At 39.2% G+C, this 16,837-nt stretch overlaps 1 protein-coding gene across 1 annotated transcript in view; it reads right to left on the reverse strand.

Moving 5' to 3' along the window:
* Positions 1 to 1,935: 1,935 nt before the first annotated feature.
* The window catches only part of LOC126416388 (uncharacterized), a 123,749-nt gene continuing 108,847 nt past the window's right edge, over positions 1,936 to 16,837 (reverse strand). The window contains exon 2 of the mRNA XM_050084077.1: positions 1,936 to 3,375. Coding sequence (XP_049940034.1) covers positions 2,131 to 3,372 — 1,242 coding nt within the window. The 5' untranslated portion in view covers positions 3,373 to 3,375 and the 3' untranslated portion in view covers positions 1,936 to 2,130. The remainder of the gene's footprint in view (positions 3,376 to 16,837) is intronic.

A 16,837-nucleotide genomic window follows, 5' to 3' on the forward strand; every position in this document is an offset into this window, starting at 1 on the left:
CAATAAGATGGGAACATAATCACAGGAACCCCATGAGTGGAACTTTCATAGAAAATTACATCTTCAAGTGGCATGTGAAGCTTTCTCAACGCTGGAAAAAACACCCACTAGGTTTTACATGTGTAGGAAAATTATTTACACAGGCGCTTCCAGCAGTGGTGTGTTATCAGTAATAGATCAACATCTCTTGAACCCATACTGGAAGAGATTAGAGGGCAATCCAGACAAGTTGGAGTTTTACTATCCTCTCCCAGGTTCATGCAATTAAAAAATAGAACCATACAACAAACATATGAATATGAGTTAGGGAAATCCTTCTGAGTTGTCCTGCCTCCACAATGCAAGTGAACTTGGCAATGGGGATTATTTTTCTGCAGCTTTTGATCACAAACGGGTGCCATGTGACAATAATTATTCAACCTCACACATGGAGAAGGAGCAGTTAAAAGACCTGAATTATTCACTGCACAGTTTTTCAGTGATGGAAGAACATTGGCTCTTGGATGGCAGTAGTGGGCACTTCTATGAAATGTTTTGCCATTATTTGCGCATCTCCTGGTCTGGTCTGCAAACAACTTTTCCTATAACATGGCACCTCCTCATACAGTTGGAACCCCTCTTGATACTCTTCTATATGAGTCTGGCCTTCTGTTGTGCAAATGATTTTATTCAGGAATTCTGGCCACTATCTCAACTTCTTTCCTTAACATTTTGCCAACGTTCTGCCTTACCTACATGAAAAGTGGTGAGGCCCTTGCAGTTGATTGACATTTTGAATAGTTTCAGAACTGTACCCTGACCAATTGTAGAGTGACCCACTGAAATCTGCAAGGGGGTAGTTGGTCTCCGTAGGTGGCCTTAAAATTTTGGATGAATGTATTAATGATGTGGTTGATACTGTCCCTGATGTGAGTCAATGATTCCTGGTTGCTGTCATAATAATCAAACAAGGCTGACTGTACAGTGTCCAAAGAGGCTGGCAGCACTTCCAGTTTTGTGACTTTCTTTCACGAACTGATCAATATAAAAAACATATACAATTTAGTCTGTGTAAAACTGGTACCTTTGACACTGATAATGAAGCATAGTGGGTGTTTTTTTCCACACTCTCAGAAGCGTTTTTCATCAAAAATAATTGTTATGTAGGCTCTAATGTGACAGAAACACCACAGAGTTTACAACTAATGTCTACCAAGCTGGATCAAATGCCCACTTCTGTAGGAGTAAAAGTAAATAGTGATGCAACAAAAATAATGTCCATAAGAAGTGGAAATGTATCTACCCAAATTGTAGTGCAACAGAAGGTACTATAAGATGTGATGCATATGGCAATTAGACTTCATAAGTATGTTCACAAAGCTTTAGCTGTCCTCCTGTACCATGCTACCAATGGCCATGTACATGTGAGAGACCTGGAAAATGTCAGCAGAATCAACATACAAGTTCAATGTTTTTCATCAATGATGCTTGAGATGAATTCTGAAGATCACCTATTGTGACTATGTTTCAAATTATGAAATGCTGAGAAGTGGTCTACACAAAATCATCGCTGAAAGAAGACAGAAACATGCAAAATATGTTCTACACATTAAAAAAAAAAAATAGAAAGAGGGAAGAATTCTCATATTGGCACTGTTATGGAAACCAACAGATGGGAATAGAAGTAGAGGAGACCTCATAACACTTGGAAATGAACTTTTTCAGAGGATGTTCAACGTGTGTACATGAACTGAGATGAAACTGAAAACTGCAGCTGATCAAGTTCACTGTCAGAAACTTGTTTCCCAGTATGCTACTTAGCATTGGAGGAACTAACTTTATGTAAAGTCTAATACTACAGGTCATGTATATATAGTAGTTTATTAACAAGGGTGCAAAATCTTACATGCATTCTGGCAATGCTAGTACAAAACAAAACTTTATCATTATGTACTGATGAAATTTCTGTACCAAATGTTGTTACTGCAGGTTCAAAGCAGAACTCGATATGCTATTAAAGCTGGGTTACTATAAATACACAAATTTCACTTAAGGTGAGTAGCTAATTGCAATCATGATATTCGGAAAAAATTCAGTCAGTCTGCCTCACTTTAATTTATAATGTGGAAGGAACATAAACTACTGAAAACTTCACAATAAACCTCTCTTTTCAAATTCTGGCAGCATACGTTTTATAGCTTGCATATATGCAGCACCTGTGAAAGCACTTCTATTATCATCAGTGTATGTTCCTTTCATAGATGCCTCTACATCAAAACCAGATTCCCCTTCACTGCGTACAACTGGAAGCTCTGTTATTGCTATGTACAAGCCATACAGCATGTGGGCCTCAAAGTCTTCAAGCACATCCTCAAAGGATATCTGTTTGTCTCTAATGATACCAATATCTTCCATCACTTCCATTAAATGATTATAGTACTCTTTCAAAAGGTCTGTTAAGTGATCAGCATACACTTGTTCTGTAATACTAGTGTGTATAAAATGATGTAAGTCAATTGAAGGTGAATAGTAGCAAGAAACCTGGAAGTCGAGTAGAACCACATCTTGGACGGCACTACCAGAGTATTTGAACATAATGTTGTTGGTCCAGGTATCCGCATGAGCTAAGGCACAAAACTTTCCCTTCTGTTTTGCCATCTCTGCTAGACGTGGGTATAGGTTTTCTGAGAGAGCTCGGACTCTTGGTGCATACTGTGAGTATGATTTCTCTAATGTCTCCAGCTGATCTGCAAGACCTTTGCAGCCTAGTTTCAAGAAGGACTCTGTGTGTTTACCTGTTTCTCCTTCAAACAATTGAAAACTCTTATATTTGTCCATTGATGCAGGGTTCTGTGCATACAGTGCAATGGAAGATGCATGGAACTCAGCCAGTTTCCTGACAACAAGTTTTGCATGAGCCAAGTCCAATCCCTTGCACCTCTCTGCCATTGCAAAGCCTCTGGCCTTCAAGTCCTCGAGGACTACGTAGATAACTGGCTGAGTCCCAGAGGTGAAACACATTGCAGATAACTGTGTGTATTTACCAGGGGCTGCTTTCTGCAATATCTGTGTCATTGCAGGAATGGTCTCACTGAACATGAGAATCTCTCTCTCAAAGGCTTGCATGTCCTGTGCTATTTTCTGCATAACTTCTCCACCTGGAAATAATTTTACTATTAATGACACAGTGTCCTTATGCCGCTTAACTTTATGCTCTAGTTCCACAGTCATACGATAGATTTCACTCATGAAGTTTTCTCCTAGAGCTGATGCTCGTTGTACATCTACGGAGAGGACCCTGAAGTCTTGATAATTGTTGGAATCCTTAAGAGATTTTTCAGCAAAACCATTGTCCAGCCATGAGGGCAGACAATCCAAGGTGTTAGTAGTCATCACCTATGACAGAAGAAGCAAAGTGCATTTTAATACTGCAGTAGAAGCTGAACTGTTGTGAATTAGTTGATAGTGGATTGCTCTCAAAGTTATATACATGGAGAGGCACCAGAAATTTTGATGTTTTGATACATTACAAATATTGATACTCTAAATTTACCTACACAAATAATCACAATGAGTTAACAACACAAAAAGAATGTGGTTTTATAATTGTATTAACTGTGGAGATCTCAGCATAAAATGGCTAATGCTTACCAAACATTATTTCTCAGTATGAAAAATTCAGTAATGACTATTTTGGAGGTATGACAAGAAATTACAAAGGAAAAATCCACTTAAAATTTGTTTTGAGGCTTCTATCATGTAGGCCTATCACAAAAAAGTTTGTGCTTCTCATATGGTAAAATCATTAATAAGTTAACAGTGTGCTCTCAGGTGTTCAGCCAACTTGTTGATTCAGTTTATGCATATTATTTTGCTGACCAACAAATTCTAACTGGAATCTAGGCAGGTAGAACATATAATAACATAGCTTTCAGCACCTGAAGTTGATGACTTGGTCAGCCGTTGATATATCGTGCACAAAAATGGAATAAATAACTTGGCCATACACCCAAAAGCACATAATTAACCAGTCACACCTAGGAGATACCTGAGAGATCACATTGATCAGTAATTGTATATAGCACTTTGGAAGATTCTTACAAAGCATGATGGAATCAATAGTAAAACATGAAAGGTGTGTCAAGGTGAAACATTATGCAACCTGACGATCATGTACACAACCTGAAGCTAATACATCAAGTAGCAGAAAAATTGTGTCCAGGGACTTAGCTCCCAGAATAAATACATCACCATGAAACAAATGCTTATTGCATCTTGTGTAGTAACACAACTAAATTAACATTTTAGACAGTTGGTGGAAATTTCTTCATTCATAATTACCAAGAAAGAATTCATTAGCACTGAGCTAGTGATAACAAGAACATTCAAAATGAACCAATGATGTACATAGAAGAGTAATTAGGCATCCATCATTTTTTATCCAGCAAATGGTTTGGCATATTAAATAACTACACATTCCACAGATAATATTAATGACAAAACATGAGGAATTTCTCATTGGTTTAGTTACATAACACTATTTCGTTCTTATACATAAACACTTGCTACCTGTTTATAGGTAAGTATTAAAAGACTGAAGAACATACGTTCAATAATAGCAATATGTGTTTAATGCCTCATTATTTATTATACAATGAATTTTCATACAAAGTTATACTATGAGTTTCAAATGTACTTTTGTCTATAATGTGGAAGAAGCAGCAAGAAAAGATGACTGCCAGTTAGTGTCTGTCATTTTACATCAATGTATGGTAAACTGTCAAAGAATGTTGGCACAGAACAGTTCATCACACATTTGTTACTCATGCCACCTTTACTGAATAACCTGATGGGTAACTTTTTATCTCATATTTTTATTGTTTGCTTGAATAAACAGTATATTTACAACAAATATTGCATCTATAAGATGATTATTGTTGATCACCACACATTAATTTATGGAGTTATTCCTCCTCTCACAAAAATGGTTGTTTCAGAATACGGTTCTGTTGGACAGCATCATTTTCAAAGATCAGATTTACATTTTATTGATATGCCTGAATTTGAAACATCCCATGCCATAAATCTAGGACATTTTTGAATTAATGTTTTATCATCCATAGAATATGATTTTTATGATTTGTATTTTCCTCTGAATATATGGTGAAAAATTTAGAAGACATATTCATTCATTCATTCATTCAACATGTTCTGTAGATTCCACCAATAACAGATCCTTCAGGGATCTGGAACAAGTCAAGGCATATTATTTATGATAGATTTGTTCTGGGGTCATTAATTAACAAGGACATATCATGCTCCTTGTGTACTGAAAGATTTGCTGTTAAAATAAAATAGTAGAAATAAAATAATATCTTGGACCATCGTTGTTGTTGTTGTTGTTGTGGTCTTCAGTCCTGAGACTGGTTTGATGCAGCTCTCCATGCTACCCTATCCTGTGCAAGCTTCTTCATCTCCCAGTACTTACTGCAACCCACATCCTTCTGAATCTGCTTAGTGTATTCATCTCTTGGTCTCCCTCTACAATTTTTACCCTCCACGCTGCCCTCCAATGCTAAGTTTGTGATCCCTTGATGCCTCAGAACATGTCCTACTAACTGGTCCCTTCTTTTTGTCATTTGTGCCACATACTCCTCTTCTCACCAATTCTATTCAACACTTCATCATTAGTTATGTCATCTACCCATCTAATCTTCAGCATTCTTCTGTAGCACCACATTTCGAAAGCTTCTATTCTCTTCTTGTCCAAACTATTTATCGTCCATGTTTCACTTCCATACATGGCTACACTCCATACAAATACTTTCAGAAACAACTTCCTGACACTTAAATCTATACTCGATGTTAACAAATTTCTCTTCTTCAGAAACGCTTTCCTTGCCATTGCCATTTTATATCTTCTGTACTTCAACCATCATCAGTTATTTTGCTCCCCAAATAGCAAAACTCCTTTACTACTTTAAGTGTTTTATTTCCTAATCTAATTCCCTCAGCATTGCCCGACTTAATTCGACTACATTCCATTATCCTCATTTTGCTTTTGTTGATGTTCATCTTATATCCTTCTTTCAAGACACTGTCCATTCTGTTCAACTGCTCCTCCAAGTCCTTTGCTGTCTCTGATAGAATTAAAATGTCATTGGCGAACCTCAAAGTTTTTATTTTTTCTCCATGGATTTTAATACCTACTCATAATTTTTCTTTTGTTTCCTTTACTGCTTGCTCAATATACTGATTGAATAACATCATGGAGAGGCTACAACCCTGTCTTACTCCCTTCCCAACCACTGCTTCCCTTTCATGCCCCTCGACTCTTGTAACTGCCATCAGGTTTCTGTACAAATTGTAAATAGCCTTTCGCTCCCTGTATTTTACCCCTGCCACCTTCAGAATTTGAAAGAGAGTATTCCAGTCAACATTATCAAAGCTTTCTCTAAGTCTACAAATGTTAGAAACGTAGGTTTGCCTTTCTTTAATCTTTCTTCTAAGATAAGTCGTAAGGTCAGTATTGCCTCACGTGTTCCAATATTTTTCCGTAATCCAAACTGATCTTCCCCGAGGTCAGCTTCTACCAGTTTTTCCATTTGTCTGTAAAGAATTCGCATTAGTATTTTGCAGCTGTGACTTATTAAACTGATAGTTCGGTAGTTTTCACATCTGTCAACACCTGCTTTCTTTGGGATTGGAATTATTATATTCTTCTTGAAGTCTGAGGGTATTTCGCCTGTCTCGTACATCTTGCTCACCAGATGGTAGAGTTTTGTCAGGACTGGCTCTCCCAAGGCCATCAGTAGATCTTATGGAATGTTGTCTACTCTCGGGGCCTTGTTTCGACTCAGGTCTTTCAGTGCTCTGTCAAACTCTTCATGCAGTATCATATCTCCCATTTCATCCTCATCTACATCCTCTTCCAATTCCATAATATTGTCCTCAAGTAGATCGCCCTTGTACAGACCCTCGATATACTCCTTCCACCTTTCTGCTTTCCCTTCTTTGCTTAGAAATGGGTTTCCATCTGAGCTCTTGATATTCATACAAGTGGTTCTCTTTTCTCCAAAGGTCTCTTTAATTTTCCTGTAGGCAGTATCTATCTTACCCCTAGTGAGATAAGCCTCTACATCCTTACATTTGTCCTCTAGCCATCCCTGCTTAGCCATTTTGCACTTCCTGTCGATCTCATTTTTGAGACATTTGTATTCCTTTTTGCCTGCTTCATTTACTGCATTTTTATATTTTCTCCTTTCGTCAATTAAGTTCAATATTTCTTCTGTTACCCAAGGATTTCTACTAGCCCTCATCTTTTTACCTACTTGATCCTCTGCTGCCTTCACTACTTCATCCCTCAAAGCTACCCATTCTTCTTCTACTGTACTTCTTTCCCCCATTCCTGTCAATTGTTCCCTTATGCTCTCCCTGAAACTCTGTACAACCTCTGGTTCTTTCAGTTTATCCACCTTTTTGCAGTTTCTTCAGTTTTAATCTACAGTTCATAACCAATAGATTGTGGTCAGAGTCCACATCTGCCCCTGGAAATGTATTACAATTTAAAACCTGGTTCCTAAATCTCTGTCTTACCATTATATAATCTATCTGATACCTTCTAGTATCTCCAGGATTCTTCCATGTATACAACCTTCTTTCATGATTCTTGAACCAAGTGTTAGCTATGATTAAGTTGTGCTCTGTGTAAAACTCTACCAGGCGACTTCCTCTTTCATTTCTTAGCCCCAATCCATATTCACCTACTACGTTTCCTTCTCTCCCTTTTCCTACTCCCGAATTCCAGTCACCCATGACTATTAAATTTTTTCTCTCCCTTCACTACCTGAATAATTTATTTTATCTCATCATACATTTCTTCAATTTCTTCATCATCTGCAGAGCTAGTTGGTGTATAAACTTGTACTACTGTAGTAGGCATGGGCTTCGTGTCTCTCTTGGCCACAATAATGTGTTCACTAGGCTGTTTGTAGTAGCTTACCCGCACTCCTATTTTTTATTCATTATTAAACCTACTCCTGCATTACCCCTATTTTATTTTGTGTTTATAACCCTGGATTCACCTGACCAAAAGTCTTGTTCCTCCTGCCACCGAACTTCACTAATTCCCACTATATCTAACTTTAACCTATCCATTTCTCTTTTTAAATTTTCTAAGCTACCTGCCCGGTTAAGGGATTTGACATTCCACTCTCCAATCCCTAGAGCGCCAGTTTTCTTTTTCCGGATAACAACGTCCTCTTGAGTAGTCCCCACCCGGAGATCCGAATGAGGGACTATTTTACCTCCGGAATATTTTACCCAAGAGGACGCCATCATCATTCATCCATACAGTAAAGCTGCATGCCCTCAGGAAAAATTATGGCCATAGTTTCCCCTTGCTTTCAGCCGTTCGCAGTACCAGCACAGCAAGGCCGTTTTGGTTAATGTTGCAAGGCCAGGTCAGTCAGTCATCCAGACTGTTGCCCCTGCAACTACTGAAAAGGCTGCTGCCCCTCTTCAGGAACCACACGTTTGTCTGGCTTCTCAACAGATACCCCTCTGTTGTGGTTGCACCTACAGTATGGCCATCTGTATCGCTGAGGCATGTAAGCCTCCCCACCAACGGCAAGGTGCAAGATTCATGGACCATCACTCCCGTCAAAATATTTGAGCACATGTGCAATGAAAACACGACCACCTGTTCATATTTTTAAAAGCTACTTGGTATAAAATAGCAAAAACCAAAATGTCTAACAAATGTATTAGAAGTTTGCCAGTGAAGATCTGCATATCATTACAACTATAAGTATAACATATTTCAGTAGCAGTTGATAAGCATCAACAATATATCAGTGTATATATGAATATATTAAATCAATCTGTCCATGTAGTTGTGTAATCTGGAGGCAATCAATAATGTCACTCTCTTGAAACATCTGCAACTCTTACAAGCAAATAAGAATTGTTCCTGATTATTTCTCAGTCCTTCAAGATTCCAACCAAATACACCAATTTTACTTTTCAGTGTGTTCTTACATTATTATAGTTGTAACATCTCTCAGAATTTCCTACCCACGTTTTGAATTCAGTCATTAGAAGATGGCACAACCCCAAACAAATAATGAACAGTAACAACTCTGTTTTACAATCTAGATGGAAAGAACGTCTTAATTTTATTCAAGTGCTTCCCACAATCATCATTCTTCACTCTCTTAATAGAAGCACCAGAGCAACATTTAGGATAAGTCAGCAGCTGACTGTTCAACTTCACATCTGTGCAAGTTACAGAAGTGTTGATAGAGACTGATGCAAAATCTCCAAAATGGTCGCACTGCAGCACAAGGAAGTATACAATTTGTCCAAGTATTGCTCCCCAGGAAGACTTTAGTTGCTTTATTGCATCCTACGGTACAGTTGATGTTCCTAACAAGTAGGCCTTCATCCAACATGACTCTGCCCAAATTCACAGAGCTGAATAATCACATTTGAACTTATGAATGATGAGGTGAACTTCAGCACCTTTATTTGAAGCTATCAGTACTTTGATAACCATCTGATGTGAAAACAGATTTTTGTGTGTTTTTTTGGGGTGAAGGTGGATCAGAACATGGTACTGGAACCACAGTCTAATGTTTGAAAGTTCACAGTAAGTTAATTACCTAGAGAAATGATTCCATCAGTAAGTACAACAATCATAAATTACAATAAGTATATGAAAATACGTTAACAAATGTAAGAGATAGTTGCTACTCACCATAAAGTGGAGATGCTGAGTTGCAGATAGGCACAACAAAAAGACTGTCAGACATAAGTTCTTGGTCAACAATGCCTTTGTTGGAGATAGACAAGAAACACACACACACACACACACACACACACACACACACACACACACACATACACATTGTGTGTCTGTGTGGCCTCTGCAGCCAGAGACTGCAGTCATGTGCGTTTGTGAGTTGTGTTTTCGTGAGTTTGTGTGTGTATGTCGGTCATCTATCTCCTACAAAGACCTTGTTGACCGAAAGCTTATGTCTGACAGTCTCTTTGTATTGTGCCTATCTGGGACTCAGCATCCCCACTTTATGGGGAGTAGCAACTATCCTTTTCATAATACTGTTACAGTCCACCCTTTATTTTCCATTAAGAAGGGTAAGGAGCTACAAAGTTGGATAACTTTAAAATTTGCGTATTACATTACAGCAAAACAGAGGAACATACAATTTATTCCTTACCAACACAGTTAGTAGGAAATTGGAAGAGCAGGACAAATTTAATAGTTGTTTGATACATTGAATATCTTTGTCCTCTTATGAGGTTAAAATGAAACAATGACAGCAAGCACACTGGAATAATCAAATCAGATGAGTCTCATTTCTGGAAAATTAGTTATCTGTATAACACCAGACATATGACATAAACTTTATAGATTTTGATGGCTGCCTTAGGTTTAGTATAGAGCAGCAACCATGGTAGAAGGTTCATTTGCTATGGCTTCTTCTGGAACCTTACCAAAGTGTTGGAAGAACTATGCCCTCAGTCACTTTTCATTTAAGGAGGAACCTGAGGCAATGGATCTGGATAAAGGCAGTGGTGGTCGCTACTAGTTCAAATTTATACTGTCCACCTGTGTTGAAATGAAGAAAACATAACATTGAGTATGCCTCCAAAATTGTTTTCCATTCACAACCCACAAACTGTAGCATTTTCACATAAAGAAGCAGCAAAATTATGATCAATAACCTTTCTGATGTTTACACTGTTTCTTCTAACTCACACACATTCTTGAACCAAATCAGCTCTTTTTTCTCTCTCTTCCCTTCCCATGTCTATTAGTGCTTAATGCTCTGCTACCACAGAAGTCCTTGGAAATTAAGCATTAGCCTAGCTGAAAAGGGCATCAAAGTAATTACCCATGGCCTTCCTGAATGAGCCCTTCCAACTTTCACTTACATTTATGTAAGGAAAAATAAGAAATTTGTGTTTCAGATTAGAATCACAGGAATTTTAATGCTTTCTTCCCAAATACTACTACAGAGCATTAGAAACTTTCACTCTATGCCTCTTGTTACAAACTTTCTTTAAATTACAGAGGTGGTACTACTGTTCAAGTGCTATGGGGACACTAATTATTTTGGTACAGATTTTAAAATTTTGTAATTGTACATGAATTTATTGAGAAAATACCAATCTAGCTCTTAAGAATAAAACATTAAGATTTAACCTTTCACTTTTTCATGGTCGAGTGTGTTATTTATTCGTAATTTGAAAAACATCCAACATAGATTTAATTTCTTTTCAAGCATGTAGAAATCTAGGAATTACTAATAGGTTACTAAACTCTTCTCAAGCTTCAAACTGTATGACAATGTTAAATTCTCACAAGCTTTTAGTTGTGTATGCCTCCTCGAATGACAAATCCTGCTGACGGGTATACTGTCAATGGTTTCACACTTATGCAGCTGTGATGTGAGTGTTGCTCAATCCAATGCAAAATAAAGCAATATTTATGTGCCACATCCACTATGCCACCTTCATCTTTGCAGTGACTGGTTCCCACCCTGTTCTCACCAAAATGTCATAATCTTTCATGAGAATGTTTTACAAGATTTCTCATATTGTATTCATAATTACTGTTAGCAACTGCTTGTATCAGTACCTGGATTGTTTCTATTTTCTCACCTGTTGTTCACTTGTACGTGGAAGAAGAATAGATTGAGTGTGGTTTTCACTTCTGTGTATGCAGTCTGTCTGGTTGTTTCCTCAGTTACAAAATGTGTAAGTTGTCAAATTATCACTGTAATTGTGTGCATTTCATCACAGCACTTGTAGAGTTCTATCATTGTCATGAAGAGCCTCTCCAGTCCAACCAGGCTTGGGTGGTTAAGCTCAATGGCCTCAGTGACAAATGCCAGTTCATTAATGATGCTTATCATGATTTCTATGCTGATTCTATGAGCCGTGACACCATCATTTGTTTGACTACTAACAAAGAGGTGCATCAATGCACACTAAAGTATGAGAATCCATCTTCAGCTAAAGTGTTAAGTATTGATCCATCTTTTGAGGTATCTCACGTGCTGGTGATCAGATTGAGGCTTGGTGTGATGTAGCTGTGGTGACTGCCATTCCTGGTTACCAGGCATCAGGCAGTTCTCAGAGAGAGGATGAAGCAGCCATACAAATGCAGCCTTTGTGTCACACTGGACAGCAATGTGCCAAATAACAGCAACAACCACTACCTCCACAGCAATGTCAGTGCCCTGCACTTCTATCTTGTTTCATGCGACATGACAGGGCCGTGTGTGCTAAGTAGTGGGTGACTTGCAACAACTGTATGAAAATAGGAGATACAGTGGCTTTGTGTCACTCCCAGCTGACCCCTTCAGACATGGATGTGGATGTTAATTGTATGTTTCCAGTGTTTACAAATCATAACAAACTGCTTATCAAAGTGGGAGTGATGGACAATGCCGTAAGACAATGAATAGACAGAGGTACAGTTGTGACTTTACTGAACCCACAAACATATGTGGATTTGGGATCTCCAGTGTTGTCTCTGGTTACACAACATTTGGTGCATTACAACAACAGGATATTCCAATTTTGGACCAATCTACAGCTTCCACTGTGTGTAAATTTGTGGTTCATTCCTTGATTTTTTGGTAGCGGATGATGCTGTCATTGCAAATTGGCTCACTCTGGATGCTTTCAATGCCTTATATTTTTCCGTTTTAAATATGTGCACCTTGTTTCAGACCAGATGCCTTACCAGCTGTTAGATTCTCTATTTTCTATGTTCCTGTCTCTTTTCTCAGATAGGTTGGATTGTGCCACTAATTTTGTGATCTACATCACCCTGAAACCTATGTCACCAGCTGTGCTTTTTCCATGTCCACCCTACTCCGTGAGTTTTGTGTGATCAAGTGAAATCCCAATTGGACATGTTAACATCATTGGGGGTCATATAGTGTATTACATTGAGTGAGTGGTCTACCTCCCTCATGATTGTTAAAAAACCAACTGGTCAGCTTCACCTCTGCAGCAACTTTCAGCAAGTTTCAGTTAACTCTCAATCTACCACTGATACCTATCCTTTGCCCTGCCCAGAATAGTTATTGGCTAATCTTGCAGGGAGCCAGTTTTTCTCCAAAACTGATTTATCTGAAGCCCATTTACAAGTTGCATTGGATGAGGATTTTAAATGGCTCCTTGTAATTAATATGCCCTTCAGTTTGCACCAATATTGATGCTTCCCATTTGGTGTGGCTAGCACCCCAGCAATTTTTCAGCATTTTTGGAACAACTGATGATGTCCGTGTAACTACATTGATGAAATCATTGTGACAGGTGCATCTGCAGAAGAACATTCACTTAATTTATGCACCTTGGTCAGGTTGAATTTTAACTCTGCAGTATGTAAGACCGTGAACAAGTAACACTTTTTTCAGTCATCATTTTGTATTTGTGGTTTGAAGTTCCTCAGGATGATGTTAAGCTTTTAAATCATCATGTCATCATAGTCATAGCTCTGCCTCATCCTACAAATGTCAAAGAATTCTAAACATATTTAGGTAAAATTGCTTACTAACACAAATTCATTCCAGGTGCAGCAATGTTGACCCATTCCCTCCACAAATTGTTCTTCAAGAACATTGTTTTCAGTGACAATGGCCTGCAATGGTGTGTTCATGCTTTTGAAATCTAAATTACATTAAACTCCTGGGTTTGCTCCTTTCCGTCTTGGCCACCATCTGGTTTTGGCTACAGATTTCTCTCAGTATGGACATTTGTATTAGGATGGTTCTCAATATCTGATAGCTTATGCATCAAACATGCTCAGCTCCACTCAGCAGCACTATTACCAAGTTGAAAAGGAATTGATTGCTATCAACTAAGCTCTCAAAAAGTTTCATGTGTTCTTGCACAAGTCCCCCCTCTTTACTGACCACAAGCCCTTGGTTTCATTGTTTACTTCTTCTGTTGTGTTGCCTGACAAAGTAACACATCACCTCCAGCACTGGGCCTGGTTTCTGTCTCGCTGCAACTATGAAATACATTTTTGGCCTACCGTGCAGCATGCCAAAGTTGATGCACTGTCTTGGCTACTGATATGGTCAGATCCTGCTTCTGATCCTGATAAAATATTTTGTTTTTAATTAGATGTTGAGGCACAATGTAGAGAGGAATGGTTTCTGTTACAGGCTCCTGGATCACAGCACTTATCACTGACAATCCAGTTCTGATTTGGTAATGCTGTTCTCTTAGTTGTGTGTGTGTGTGTGTTGTCACCTATAGGATCCCAGCCAACCTCTGGTGAGGTGTACTTCAGCTCCTACACAAAAGACACTTGGGTAGGGGGGATTTCTCATGTACCAAGTTACTGGTCTGTCAGCACATGTTTTAGCCTGGCATCAATGGTGACAGTGTACATATTGTTGCAGCCTGCTGTCAATGTGCTACTGAACAGGCAGTGACACAGATAACAGTCTCCCTGTGGCCCACCCCACAGTGTCCATGGAAACATATTCACATTGATTTCACAGGACCTTTCTTAAATTCTTCCTGGTTCTCAGTCATCAATGCTTTCTCTAAATTTCCATATGTCATCAGCTGTCCTTTGACATCAGCTGTAGCTATGAGTCATGCCCTTTCCAGAACTTTTCCTATTGAAGGATTACCTTATATGCTTGTGACTGATAATGGTCCACAGTATCTGTCTGTGACAGTCCATGATTTCTGGACCCATAAAGGTATTAGTCACATTACTGCTGCTCCTTTTCACCCCAAATCTAACATTGATGAGGGACGCCTCATCCACACATTCAAGGTTCAAGTGAAGAAATATACCATGGCCTTCTCCGCAAACAATGTTTTGGCATGCTTCTTGTGTTCCTACAGATTTACGCTGGTGGGGGATGAGGGTCAAACCAAGGTGCTCTATAGCTGTAAGTGGACTTGTCATTGACAATTCCCTAACATGCTTCTTGAGTTCCTATAGGTTTATGCTGGTAGGGGACTGGAGCCTGAACAAGACTCTCCATGGCTGTTAGCCACGCACCCTGTTTCATCTGGTTGTGCTCCCCCAACAATGCCTGTCAGTTCAGACCTCATTGTGGTTCACTTTTGGCTCTGCAGTCTGCATCTTGGAGTTTGGCCACTGAGCAAAAGTGGATTCTGGGTATGGTCCACAGATGCTGAGGGACACCACCTCTCCATGATGTACACCAGTTCTGCCGCTTCTACCCCCTCCCTCAGAACCCGTTCAGGCCTCACAAGGCATCCCTGCTGTGCATGTGGATCTGTCCTTCTTGCAGATGTCACAGCTTCCTGCCTCTCCCAGCACCAGTGCTCCAATGTCAATGGCAATTCTACTGCTGGCTGGGATGGAACCTTTGAGTCCTGCAATACCAGCATCCCTGGCACCCCCAATGCCCCAACTGAGCAGCTGGCACCTTCACTTTTGATATAGATCCACCAAGTCAAGAGACCAGATGGCAAGATGTGATCAACACCCTTGTTCCCAATCCTTTCTTATGGTACTCCATGGGGGAGCCGCTGCCACACGTCTCCACAGCTGCATCACTTCTACTACTACTCAGCAGTTCTGGCCCAGAATCTTCTCCTGTTGCTGCTGTCATTGCCTGTGGCATCTGCCTCAGAGACAATTGACATTTCAACAGTTGTCCTAGTGCCCACATCAGCAGAGTACCCTTTCCCCAAGGGAATGGAGAGGCACTGTAACCCTGTAAGTAGTACAACAATAAGCATCACAGCAACAGTTAATTTGCAGGTATGCAACACTGCGAATATTCTGCCAATAGCATCTGAATGGGCCAGCTGCCAGAGGCCACCTGCAGTGGGTCACATGACTTCTGCACCCAGCACAGCATCTGCCCCACTGTATACTAGAGCCCTCCTCTTCCTAAGTGCAGTGCAGCAGCCACTTGCTCTCATATTGTATTCATACTTAGTGTCAGCAACTGCTTGTACCAGTACCTGGGTTGTTTTTATATTTGTATCTATGTTTTCAAACGTTGTTCACTTGTATGTGGAAGAAGAATAAACTTTGGCTGGCTGTGGCTGTGCTGTTTTTGCATATTACACTATGAAACATCATGAATTGCTGTTTTTTTTTCATATTGCATTTGACATCATCTCTGTCATTTTGAGGCTGAATGTTTTTATTACAATTAAAAACCTCACAACATACATTCTATAAAGATGGCAGACGACATCTCAGTATAGCATGAGATTAGGACGTCATAAAATTTAAGAACACACAGTGGATGCAAGGTATAAATACTGGTTTATTCAGCAATGAATGAGCACTAGAGATACTACAGACAACAGCATTGCTATATAAGGAGAAGGCTATCAATGACAAAGCAGTCAATTACCACTTGACTATAGTCAACCACAATGCTTGTAGGAATTCAACTACATAATGTTGCTGCAAACCTAAGAAGATTTTATTAATAGTGATATGTTTGCTTAAAGAGATGGCATTCCAATGTACAAATTACTACCCATTCATGAACCACAAAATCAGTAGCTGAGAAAATCCCAGGTTTTGTTGAGGCACAGCATGTGTATAGGGATCTTGTTGGATGTATTAGAGCATTCATTGTGTAGCTATGGGCATAAAAAGTTTTGAGACACTCTAGGCACATTAATCTGTTGATTTGTTTCTCATCACAAACATTGTGCCAACATAAGGCAAATGAGACATCAAAGTCTGGGCTATAACAGATGTTATTTGAAGCTAATTTCCCAACCAAGAATATCTTGACATTAGCTGAATTAGGTCTAGAGCTACTACCTAATAGTGACATATGAAAATTTGTGCCAGACT

The sequence above is a fragment of the Schistocerca serialis genome, chromosome 8, assembly GCF_023864345.2.
Source record: "Schistocerca serialis cubense isolate TAMUIC-IGC-003099 chromosome 8, iqSchSeri2.2, whole genome shotgun sequence".
NCBI classification, from domain to species: Eukaryota; Metazoa; Arthropoda; class Insecta; order Orthoptera; family Acrididae; genus Schistocerca; species Schistocerca serialis.